At 39.7% G+C, this 13,487-nt stretch overlaps 1 protein-coding gene across 2 annotated transcripts in view; it reads left to right on the top strand.

Annotated features, from left to right (window-relative positions):
- LOC148904005 (plexin-A1-like) overlaps positions 1 to 13,487 on the top strand; it is a 162,613-nt gene that overhangs the window by 82,190 nt on the left and 66,936 nt on the right. For both annotated transcript variants that reach the window (XM_089012558.1, XM_089012549.1), the window contains exons 5-8: positions 7,337 to 7,437; positions 7,960 to 8,083; positions 9,301 to 9,454; positions 9,761 to 9,860. In XM_089012558.1, coding sequence (XP_088868684.1) covers positions 7,337 to 7,437; positions 7,960 to 8,083; positions 9,301 to 9,454; positions 9,761 to 9,860 — 479 coding nt within the window. The remainder of the gene's footprint in view (positions 1 to 7,336; positions 7,438 to 7,959; positions 8,084 to 9,300; positions 9,455 to 9,760; positions 9,861 to 13,487) is intronic.

Here is a 13,487-nt window from a genome sequence, read left to right as displayed (position 1 = left end):
CCGGTCTGCTAATTTGGAGGATTTTGGACTGGTGTGTTAAATAAGATTCCCAGAGTTTGACACAGTGGTGGCTAAGCCCATGCGTTGTCGATATTTCAGTTTTCGAAGGCCGACGAGTATTTGCTTTCACCGGCTAGGAGCGCAACTGAAATCGTCAAATGTTATTTCGGTGGTTTTGCCTCGGGATGGGTGAGTACCGATAGCAGCCTTATGTCTTGTTATCGGAAAATCATATCTGCACCTGAAAGAAACGTTTCTCTCGCTATATTTTGTCATTGTATCAAATGAAACATACAAGCAGAACGTCTGTGTAAGCTCTCAGTCGTACAGGAGTGGTCCATCGATGAGAAGGTTTCTTCAGCCGTCATCTGTACAAAAGTGAAGGTTTCGGACGTTTCGCCTCCTATCCAAGAGGCTTCGTCAGCGAACTAAAGTCTGACTGGTCGTATCGGCCCCATTTATATATCCCTAATGTCCAGACATGGTGGCACCGGACACAGCTATGATAGGTCCCTACTCTCATAGGTCCCTTGCCCCCCCCCAACCTGAGAGTAGGGACCTATCATAGCTGTGTCCGGTGCCACCATGTCTGGACATTAGGGATATATAAAGGGGGCCGATACGACCAGTCAGACTTTAGTTCGCTGACGAAGCCTCTTGGATAGGAGGCGAAACGTCCGAAACCTTCACTTTTGTACAGATGACGGCTGAAGAAACCTTCTCATCGACATACACGCAGAATTAATAGTTAATATCTGAGGGCACTCAATGAGTTCATGGTCGTGCCCTTTATCGGTGTGACTATAATATTGTTGACGGTATCTGAATTCGAACCCCAACCTCCAAAATGCACTCTGCCACGCAAATAAAAGGAAAACTTGGCATTTCTTTTCCCATCTGATGCTTTACCATTCAAAAGAACGATGCATTTATTATGCCATTTGAAAAAGCTAATCTGCACGTCTGAATGGATATTCTGTAATATTATCTTGCCACCTTGACCAGAGAAAAAAAATCTCATATTTGGAAGATAAAAATGGTGACTTTTGCTGTTCAGGTCATCAGTATAGATGAAAAAGGAAAATTTGGTTGTATTAAAATGCAGATTTCAATCAGTTATACTCTCTTGGAAATTTGTATCAGGTCTGAGATCAAATAAAATAGAGCCCAGTCGGAATTGCAATGTCAGTGCGACAGATGGTGATTTTGCCTTTTATTTAAGCAAACAAAGGGCTATTTGATATTTGTCGCTTATATCTCTCGCAACAAATCTGTGCATAGACACGGGTCGTGCAAGTCTTCTCCGAACACATTCAGACTCCCTTCGCTCATTTTTCTACTGTTGTATTCTATCAACTTCAGCTTTATATTACACCTGTTTCGTTTTAGTGAAAGATAAATAATTCATAATGAACACAATATGAACGCAAGGGCGTTGCTCACAGATCGCTGTATTACTTGACAAGGTATGCCATTCACAGCTGTTAAGCTTTAAACTTTCCGGTTCACTATTTGGACGTCGGTTAAGGGGAATCTTGTCACCGCAATGAAAAGCAGACCTATTTGCATTGTATATTCAGGCCCCTTTTATTATTGTACATTGTGCTGAACAGCCAAAACTAACACACACACCAAAGTTCCATTCCTGGTCAAAGGGGAACAATCACTCTTTATCTTTCTTTACAAGCTTACTCAGCTGAAATCTATCCATCCATTTTTATGTTGCGCGTGTTCCTACAAGGGTCATGGGGTGTGCTATCTCTGTCTTCTTACGACCATAGGCAAGGTCCACCCTGAACTGGTGGCCAGGCAATCGCAGAGCAACATAGACAAACAACCATCCGTGCTCGCACTCACACTTTCCATTTTTTTTCAATTTCAATTTTTCGTGTTTAAAAGGACCTCTGAAATCCCTTAAAATGGTAGATGGTCGCAATGTTGCCTTACTTCATTCATTGTAGTGAGGCCGTATACAAATGGCTCCTATCATGCCTACCACAAGGGTCAATCTTTAGCATCTCAAAGCGCTGTATAGACAATCATCCTTTTTTTTCCATCCAGCCTCCTTCTCCCCGCTCCTTCTCATTCTAGCCGGTCTATCTCTGTGTTGAATAATAGAAATGCCAAGTGATGAGAGCTCAAACATAAAAAAGCTCATTTCCCAGCTTGACAGAGCAATTTACCTTTTCCCATATTCGCTCGCTCACATAATTAAAAGTGTTGGATTGGACTATCTTTGTCCTAGAGGTGACTCTCTTTTCCAACCCTTGCACACACACACACACACACACACACACACACACACACACACACATGCGCGCGCACACACACGCACGGTGGGGAGATAACATAAGGGCGCCTGCTTTGTGACGAAGAATAACATATTTGATGAGCTAATACGAGATTTATACATGGTTATCTTTGTCTCACACACATTTTCACAATACTCAAACATTGTTTACTTGTCACCTTCAGTCAATTCAGTCACTTTTATTTTTACCTCAGAAAGAATGAATAAAGGCTTGAGTCAATCTGGCCATTGCAGCCACTCTTGTATTTCATGTTCCAGTTCTACCTATTGAACAAAATGCATTTTTCATCACATCATAATCGCCTTCAGTAGTTAAGGTTGTCGATACAGCAACGTTTCCTCGGACTCTGCATGATCCCTTAAACGACATCATCCCATTCGTCATGAACCTGACAGCTTACAATATATTGATTTCCAGTGTAAATTACCCTCTTCTCATGTAATTACCAGTCATCATTGCACTTGATGTGTCCTCATGGAGAAACATTGGAAATTGTTTTTTAAAAAAAAGCAATTTTGACTCAACATGACCACCCCTACCCTTGCATTCTAACCTCATACTACTATATTTTATTGCAATGTATTTTGTTTTTCTACTTTCATTCCTTTCATCACTTTGCTGCTGTGAAATGTAAATTTCTCCACTGTGAGACTAATAAAGGCATATCCAATCCAATCCAATCCAATGCGTTTAAAATATTAAAACATTTATTGACAATGAATAAACTCGCCAAATGATATCACGATTCTAAAAGACTGCAGCCGAGTGAACTAATTAACAAGAGGAGCAAGGTCACGTCTCATTTCTTGTAAAACCTATTCATGAAGCGACCTCTTGGCAGCTCATGGCGTCACCTCTTCCTCCGTGGGGATTCTCAGACAGTGATATAACGGCATGGTGATGCACCTCAGTCTATCGATTTGGACTCGCCTTCAGAAACGCATGGAGACATGCAATACGGCGCGATGGAGAAATGCTTTAAGCCTGGTACCGCATTAGAGAGGCTTCATATTCAATTCACTCAGCATTTGCTGCAATTCAAGGTCGGCGATCCAAAATGCATCCAATTCCTCAAGAGTATCATCAGTGTTGTGTCAACTTTGCAGTTATTTAAGAGAAAAAAAAGGACGGAGCAGAATGATGTGAGGATGTGAAAAGGTTTTCTCGGTGCCCTTGGCACTCCCGGCTAATTGGTATTTTGAATTGGAAAATGCTGTCTCGCAGTTTTGTGAGTTTTGTGAAACCAAAATGAATGGAAGTGAAAACAACTCAGTCAGGTGAAAATGGCTACTGGCTATTTTTAGGATGGATTTACTTTGCTGTACATGTTTCGAGCGACAATTCTGAATGATTGCTATTATTATTATTATTATTATTATTATTATTATTATTATTATTATTATTATGTTTCAGTATCCAGTGTTGGACTAACCATTGGGCATGGCAGCTACATGCCATGACGGGCCGATGTAGTGCTAATATTCATTGATTTTTTTTTTTTTTTTTAGTTTTACTTCATTTTATACCTGCTTTACCTCATTTTCCCCCAAGAGACTGCTGCAGAATTCAAATTGAATGGCCCATTTGGCTATTTTCGAAGGAGACATTAAATTGAACCAATCAATACTATTGGAAGGGCTTTCGTTTACTCTCATGTGGCACTACCAAGGGGCACACCTTAACACCTACTCCAGCACAATAGGTTAAAAAAAATTGCTTCATCACACGCAAAAACACACACACACAATTATTTGAATGTGCTGGCTATAAAATACCCAAAACTGCGAATAACAACAGACATTTGTCTCCTATCTGTTGCATTTTTTTTTTTTTGTATGAAAATCTTGGTATTGTTACCTCGCAGAAGCCATTCATCATTTTTTTTTTGCGGCAAATAAGGCAATTTTATTTTAGCCCATGCCCTGCACCATTCAACCTAATCGTATTTTTCTTATATGTCTCCGCCATTCATCCAGTGGTGCAAGCATTCATTGCTCTTTCCCATCCTCCCTACTGGCACTGAAAAAAAACCCCAAACAAGTGATGCTCACATAAAGCTGTTTTGTATTTCAAATAATTATCACAGGTCTCAAACTGCTGCAGGACGTTCATTGCACCACCGGTGTCATTCTCTATATCCACGGCTACCTGATTTTCTAATCCTCATTTTCTTTCCACTCCCCTTCCTGCGCTATCCGCAAATGAATGTCTTTGCTCTAACAAATAGGCCTGGGATGGAAATGCCATATTTGATTCCGCAATAGTGGTTCATATTTACTCTGGTAAGACACATGGCTCACACTTTCCCATTTCCCTGTTATATTTTCTCAAACTCAATGAAAGAACCATTTCATCACCCACCAGGCAGTCACTAAATCTCATTGTATTCCATTCTCTTTCTTTGCTATTGTGCTTGATTATTATTTTTTTTTTTGGGGGGGGGGTGCAGGGGAAGGGTGTTGCTCTCTTCTGCCTCTATCAGACTGTAATACTAACATGCTATTTGTGTAATGACAGTAATCTGGTGCCATTTGGTGTGCTGTGAAAAGGGACATGTTGGTAATGGTTGTATTATAATAGTTATCAGGCGCGGGTCACTATGAATCCGCTGTAAGCTATTGTGCTCACACTCTTCAGTATGTGGATGAGAAAGATGCATTAGTGGCATTTACTTGAGCTATGTGTTGTTTGTGTAAAACCTCTCAATGGATATTTTTGAAAAAGCCCAATATATGATTTGTAAAATGTACCATTTGTCACAAAAAAAGGTTTATTTTTGCAGTCGTTCCCTTTTTTGGGGATAAATGTAATGAAATGAAATCAGAGATTTAGAAACTACAATCTGTTTGATTTCAATGATTGTCAATGCAAAATTCAAGACACATTTGCGTATTTTGGTTTAAAAATTCCAGTCGTCTACTGAACAATTACCGGTCATCAGATTAACTTTCACAGCAAATTCCAACCGCAGTGTTACTTAATAGACAAGCATTATTGTGGCAATAGTGTCGAAATGCAGTAAATCTCCCAAATAGCTGTTACCAATATATTTTTCACAGCTGTGTGAGAGGAAGCCAACAGACTAAAACAAGAAAGAAAATTATTATTTCTGTCTTTTCTTTTTTTAAATCTTTTTTTTAACATAACTCCCATTGTTAATCACTTTGTAGTATATTGCTGCACCTAATAGTAACATGATGTGACCACCATTTTTATAAACGGGTCAAGCAAGAGAAATCTGGAGTGAGGGTACTTCAATAGATTTTCTTACAAAGCCATAATTTACCTTCCCTTTTATAACCGCGTGACTAGCTAGCAATCCACATTTTCAGTCTACCGGGATATTGACCGGAATGTGACTCCAAAGAGGACCCGTTGGATCAAAAATCGAACAGTTGGGAGCATGGTTAAAAATGTGCCAAGTCGGTTTTTCTTTTATATGATTTGGATTTTGCGCTAGACTTAATGTCATCCAGAGTAAGAGCAACATCGCCATAGCTGCAACTGAACGGTTGATAAATGATGCGTTGTGCTTGTTGGCAGAATCGTGTTGGGACAAAATGGGCTTCCTGTAATTGTTCAGAAATCACTTGGCATTGTGAATAAAATGACTGTTGGTCACAATATGTCTATCCAAATGGATCTATGGATGACTTTTGTCATACACAATGTGAATTTTGAAATAAGATGTTATAGGGCAAAGACAACTTGATGAAATGGAGTTCCCCCAAAGCATTGTCTCTGCTTCTGTGTCCTTTCGATGGACATTTATTTAGCTGCTCTTATGGAGACAGGTCTCTTTACACAGCTTTGATATGATGTCCTTGTTAAGACCCAAGATGTCAGGGATCCTCGCAGAAATCATCCTTCCATCTTATCATAGACATGCAGACACACGAATGAAAGACAGTTGAGATCTGCTTGACGAAACGAGTAATCGGTGAGCTCCTGTCTATGCTGTCCGGTGTACAGCATTGTTGTTTTGTATGGCGTCCGTGAGAATTGTGCCAACATTTTCTTCTTGCTGTGAGTTATGTTCAAAGGACGGCATTATCAATGTGTCAGATGTTTGAACCATTTGCATTTGGAAATTGTAAATGGTTTTCAAGGTTCAATGCACTGAGCGGAAGATGTTTTCTGACCCTTGATGGGATCAAACAAGAGTAATTGAAGCAGTAAGATGAGTAAAATATCATACAAGAAATCCTGCTACTGTGACCTCAAGCAGTACGATTATGTGGTAAAAAAAACTGCCCTGTGTATTTGTGTCCAGTGCATGTCTGGTGTGACTCACGGACTAAATGTGCACCTTGATGGGCTACTCCAATTGTTAAAATTTACGCAGGCCCATGTAAGAAGAAGAAACGGAGAGTTTGCGTCGTTGTGGGTGTGAACACAGCAGACTTGATTCGCTTACTTCATACGCCGTTGCCACATGAATGAATGAAATACAATACCTTCCACCACATACTGTATATCTGCGGAGCTCACAATGGGTTTTACTGAACTTTAATCAAATTTCCCAAACTCGCCTTAGTAGTAATCTCAGTTGCGCCGAGGCTGATCAAAAAATGAATAAATAAACAACCTTTATATTAGTCAAAACACACTTCGTAGTGTAAACCTCGGTTGAGGTCTGCACTTAACCAAGTGCGTCATAAGATTCATTGATGTTCGTCTCGCATACATGTTCTTTGGTGTGTAAAATAAGTCCTTAGTTGCATAATATGACTGGGAGATATCTGTGTAAGCATACCATTTTAATCAGTGTGTGTTTACATAAGTTGGAGTCAGCAGGTTTACCCCTCTAGCTTACTTTACAAATATGCAATGGTAAGATGTTGTAAGCAGCCGCCTCCTCAATCATTTATCTCTGATGGTCACAGTGGACTTCTTTTAATCTCAGTGTACAGGCAGAGACCCCTATTGGGCACTTCCTTTTTTACTTCTAGATAGAAAAAAGTCAAATTTTGGGATGTTTTACATCAGGAAGTTAAGCACGTTTGTGTGTATCTTACTTCCAGGTTACACGAGTACCCGTGGAGAGCTGTGAGCAGTACACTTCCTGTGGAGCTTGTCTGGGATCAGGGGATCCTCACTGTGGCTGGTGTGTGCTCCACAACATGTAAGTGTACGCATCGACATTGAGTTGTCCTTCATGTAATATGCCATTTGATCAATCCTGTTTGTATTCATAAAGCAACATTGCATGTCTTATTACTGTATATCTTTGCTGATTAATTCATCACCACTGTTGGTCACGCGTGAGTTATAGGGTTGTAATATGGATGTGCATTTTCTCTGAGGTCGTTTACCACCCATGCCGCAAAAAAAAAAAAAGAAGAAAACTGAATAATTTTGAATTCATGTTGTCACCAACCCAGGGAAATTAAATAAGCCTGAAATGACAAAACATATTATATCAGAGCAAGTATGCTGATCGTAACTAAACCATTGAGATGCAATTTGTTTTGTGAACGTTTATGGACAACCATTCCCTTTGCTTCCTTGCAGCGTAATTGCCCTGTAGTCCCCGATCGATCTATTAGGTGGGAGCCCAAAAATAAAATGAAATACACAACCAACTGCATCCACCTTATATCCTACAAATATAAAAATAAGCACATCTTTCATTTTTCTTTCAAAGATGTTCGAGAAAGGATCACTGCGAACGGGCGGAGGAACCGCAGCGTTTCACCACCAGAGTGGAGCAATGTGTCCGACTCTCTGTCCAACCCGACACCATCTCGGTCACCATGTCCGAAGTGCAGGTATAATGTATTGCGTTATCTGTGGGGTTGTGCAGGCGACAGGCTTTAATGTGGTCATTGTAACTAATACAAAAATTAAGGGTTCCGCTGTGTAAGGCGCACCAAAAAGTCAGAATTTTCTTCAAAAGATGACTCTGCGCCTTACACGTAGTTGTGCCCTATATGTGAAGTGATGACACCTCCATTTTATTTTTATTTTTTAATGCGCCGTATATTTGAAAACAGTTTTAAAATAGACCATTCATTAACAATACACCTTTTATTCCAAAGAACCTTATCGTGCGGAAAATGCAGTAAATTGGGTGAATTGGTAACACATACCTGTCAACTTATACGTTTTCCCCATTTATATACTTTTTTTTTTGATAATTTAAAATAATGTACGGCATACTACAACTTTTATACAGGAAAAAAATACAAATAATGAACCCATCTTACAAAGACCATTTTGGATCAAATTCAGTTTATCTCCACTATTGGTAGCCATTGACAATGCCGCCGCCGATTATTACTATTGTCATGGCAAACCAGCAAAAGTAATCCTCAATCATATATTTTTTTTATCGCTGTGTACGGTAGAATTGATAAAAGGATAACATGCACATGTGCGGTAAGCTGTCTGCATTTCCGCTTGTGTTCGCATGTTTTAATCATTTCAAATAATGTACGGCGTACTATAACTTTTATACAGCAATTGTAATAATGTATAAATAAATAAACAATAATAATAATAATACATTCCATTTATAAGCGCCTTTCAAAACTCTCAAGATCACTTTACATTCACACGATGAAGTTTTTCTGTGGGTGAGCAACGGCAGCCACACGCGCCAGCGTTCACTCAACCCGGAAGTCAATAGACAGAAAGCTTGCTAGTCAGCTAGTAGATAGCTAATAGATAGCCAACAACCCGGAATAACTGTAATAGAGAAAAGCTTGCCTGCTAGCTAATAGATAGATAGATAGATAGATAGATAGATAGATAGATAGCAAGCCACCTAGATAGCTATATCACTAATAGAATAAATAAATATAAACCCTCAGTGTGTGCCAGTCCAGAGACTCGAGTTTATTTATTATTTACAAAACCAAATAGCTGTGTGGAAATTGGTTACATCAACAAGACTTGGTCGATACAGAGCCAAATGTTCCTTCCATGATAATTTTGGTCAATGCATGTTTATGTGTATTTTTACCCCAAAATTTCATTCTCACAGTTGGTACTTCAGACCCAAAATGTGCCCAGTCTGTCTGCCGGTGTGAACTGCTCATTTGAAGACTACATCGAAACAGAAGGACGCATTTACGGTGGTCGGATCTTCTGCTTGTCCCCCTCTGTAAAAGAGGTGGCTCCGATCACGCACAAACAAGGTAACATTCTCAAGGTTTCTCTCTTTCATCTAAAGAGGTAAACTGAAATCTGAATGAATCATCTGGAGTCTTTGGAGCAGAGACACACTGTGAAAATGTCAACTATGCAAAAGTGGAAAGGAAACATAGTGTTCAATGAGGCACTTAACATTTCTAAATATATTGACTCAGATTTGACATTAATAAAATGTTTATGAAACAGCTCACACGCACTTACTGAAGTACAAATGCCAAATGTGATAAAATAATATTGTTGTTTGAACATGTCATAAAACGCATGGCTATTTCACTAACTCTGACTCGTAGGTGACCGGCGTGTAATAAAACTGTACCTAAGGTCCAAGGAGACAGGGAAGACATTTGCCAGTGTGGACTTTATCTTCTACAATTGCAGTGTCCACCAATCGTAAGTTGTTGTTTACATTTTTGGAATATAAGGCATTTATGAACATAGAAATCAAACATGGGTGCACACTAAAACTCCATATCAGGGTGATCTCTACGTACAGATTCAACAAGCTTATGTTGTGGTGAAAAAGCAAAACAACCTTTATGTGTTCAAAAAAACAAACAAAAAAAAAAAAAAAATCAACCAAGAAATCAGAATCAGAATCAGAATCAGAATACCTTTGAAATGACTTGGATTATTAGCCTTGGTGGAGGTCTGGCCTCATTTGTGCAGGAAGAAAGTGTTGTGCAAGACATTGATCCAAGTCCATTGCAATTCTTTCTAGAAAGCAACAGAGCCTGCAAATAACGGATCATGATAGCGAGTGAATAGAACAATGTGTGACCTCTGCTTATTCATTATTGGTATTCAGGCCATTTCTACCAATCAATGAGTTAATTACATTTCATGCAATGATAAGACTACTGATGGGTGAAGTGATAAATCAATCCGAAAACTATGCACAACTAAGACGTGTGTGCAGTTAAGCTTGGTTGCCATAAAATGCTCATTATTATTTTCAAACTATATTTACCTCTCTCGTCCAAATATAAAATTTTGGTTTTCTGCTATGAAATATTGAATTTGTGTGGTATACTATTATTGCCGTGTTAGTTTAGCCTATTTTGACACAACTAATAAAATGGTGACAGGAGTATTGCCGCTATATCACTGTGGACTTTCTCGTACTTTCCTTATTTACACTAAAGTGCTTTTAGCACACATGCTAGCAGAATGGAGTTAAGCTTATTTAAGTCACACAGTGCCACATGGTCGAAGAATGGTTATGCCTGCTTATGTGTCCGTCAAAATACCAACACATAAACACATTTAGAGTGTGCATCATGCTAAATTTGTGCTAAGCCTGAAAATAGGGATGTTGTGAGCACACACATGCACTTGCAAATAATAATAATAATAATAATAATAATAATAATAATAATAATAATAATAATAATAATAATAAATCAATAACATTTTTTGTTACTTGTTTATAGAGATACAATACAACATTGGTAGTCTAACTGTATTATAATAATCTGAATCAGCCCGTTTCCACAGGCTGATTAATTCCTTACATGGAGCTTTGTCGCCATCTTCTGCCTCTTTTTGGTGCTACACAAAGTTTTCAGTACAGCAAAATGCATTCACGTGATGGAAGGGCTGCTACAATGTGTCCTTTTTTCGGTCAGGGGCGTTTCTTCAGTGACGTACTGTGAGGACTCGTCACAACTCAAAAACAAGACTTCCGGAATATTCAGCGCAAGTCTTAAAACGTAAAATATAGCTATATGTGTTGGAATCTTTATAAAATACAGTCAGTAGAAGTCATTTGAAGCGATTTTACAAATTATGGACAGAACTTGTCCGTAGGTTGTCCTTTAAGCCATGCAGTACCATACCCAAGCATACCTTTTCAGCTGTCTTGCTCCCAGATAGCCTATGAAACGGGTAACGCTTTCTTCTCCTTCAATCCGTTCTTCCCCCAGATAGCCATGATTTCATCCCTGCCTTTTCCACCTTTCCGTCATCTTATCCCTCCTTTTCCTGACCACGACCCCTCTGAGCCATCCTCCCCACGCTTCACTTTTCCCATCCCTCTCTCGTTCATCAAGCCTATTTCATTGCCTGCACTCTGCTCTTGGCCCTGCATATATCTGCATAGTAATTGGCCAATAATTAGCTTGAGCTGGTCTGCCTGTGCAGCATAATGGAGTGAGCTTGGTGAAAGGGCTCACCTGTGCCTCTCGTCCAGGCCGTGAGGCCGAGCTGAATCTTTGATCCGTTTAGTTAGAGCTTTTTGTTGTTTTTTGTAGCCAACAGTATGTGCATTTTCTTCGTTGACACCGCGCCCCTTAGGACTCCCGTGGCATCGTTAACCTCCAGTGAAGTCACTCCCGCAGCAGCAGTAACATAAAACCACATATTATACCCCCCTCCAGTCGCTTCCCTCCCTCTCGTATCAGCTTGCTACTTTTAATCTTTGACCTCGCCTGTAGGAAGCTTGGCACAGAGGCCGCAGTACTCGGTGGTAGATAATGGAGTTCCCCTCCCCGTGGGCATGAGGAGGATGAGAGCGCGCAGGCTCACAAAAGCAGACGCACAACATCTGACGCGCAATGGCGGGCGCACACGTGCATCAGGCTCAGATGCCGAGCAGCCTACGGGCTAGAGAGCAACCCGGCGGGGCTCGTACGTGGCTCCACACTAGACAAACTCCAGCTACACACTCGCCGGTGTGTGATGCATTGCACATGAACAGGTGGGCATTCAGAAGGTCCTCAAAGAGACAGAAGGCACTAAGTTTGGCACAGCAAAGGATGCCGCTGGCTATTTACACAGCCTTTGACAATATTAGACATTTGTATTAACAAGAAGCTTTGTGTAGTTTAATTTGGCATGCGGGAGGAGGAATATTGCATGTTTTAAAAGGAAGAGAGGGGGATAAAAACCATGGGGGCAAAGACCGGGAAGAGCAGGAAAATTCCCCATTCGAGAAACTGTCTGAAAAAAAGGGAAATGGGATGGAATACAAATATGTTTGGGGGCCACCGACACCAGATGAATTAAACGACAAATCAATACTCTCATTTTCTTTTTAATCCTAAAAACATTTCAAAAGATGGATGGATGGATAGCTAGATAGATATGAATTACGAAATTCAATTAATGTAATTAAAATATAATGCCAGGATGTTAAAATATATATGAGGCTAATTGGCATCAAAGGGATATCAATGAGTTATTTTAAGATGAATTCATCAAGTGATTCAATACCGATTGATTCATTTATGTATTTTGCTTTTCTACTTTCATTTCTTTCATAACTTTGCTGCTGTGAAATGTAAATTTCTCCACTGCGAGACTAATAAAGGCAAATCCAATCCAATCCAATCCAATTATTGTCAAGGACGCGGTGGCGAGAGGGTCCCAAAAAAGTAGCCGAGAGGGAGGAGCAGAGCGAACTTGACAAAATGTTTTAATCAAACCACTGAGAAAAACAAACTCAAAGTTTTGGAAACAACAAAAATTCCAAGTACAAACAAAAGCCCTTGGCATTTGCAAAAACAAGATAATAGCAAAACAAACAAAATCCATGGCAGTTAAAAACACTAACCGACAGAGGGCAAGACAGAGGCAGAAACAATGACTCGACAATTCGTGGTCGGGCTAGGAGTCCTTTTAACAGAAAACCTACAAAAATGACACGACGACCAACAGGTGTGTCATCAGGTCAACCATGATAATTGTCATGTCAACAAATTACAGAATGTTGAAAGTAAAAGAGAAAAACAAAGCACTCTTATTTTTATCAGTGTCGTTCACAGAGGAGTGGCATCATAGATACACCCATGATCATGCACATCCTCTCAAATGTGGTAAAAAGACGTTTTCCACTCTTGATGTAAAATTCAAAAAACAATAAAATACACTTACGTTTGACAACTAGTCAGGCATGTGGCCTTTGTTGTCACTGAAGTACTCGGAATGCGCGTTCCCTCAAAACTTCTTGTTCAGGTTCGTACTTTAATCGAAATAAATGGTTCAAAAGCCCACCCTTCAAACTTTGGGTTCCACTGCATT

The sequence above is a fragment of the Hippocampus bargibanti genome, linkage group LG01 (assembly GCF_051943395.1).
Source record: "Hippocampus bargibanti isolate YZ-2025 linkage group LG01, ASM5194339v1, whole genome shotgun sequence".
In the NCBI taxonomy this organism is placed as follows: domain Eukaryota; kingdom Metazoa; phylum Chordata; class Actinopteri; order Syngnathiformes; family Syngnathidae; genus Hippocampus; species Hippocampus bargibanti.
This window is presented reverse-complemented; position numbering and strand designations above follow the sequence as displayed.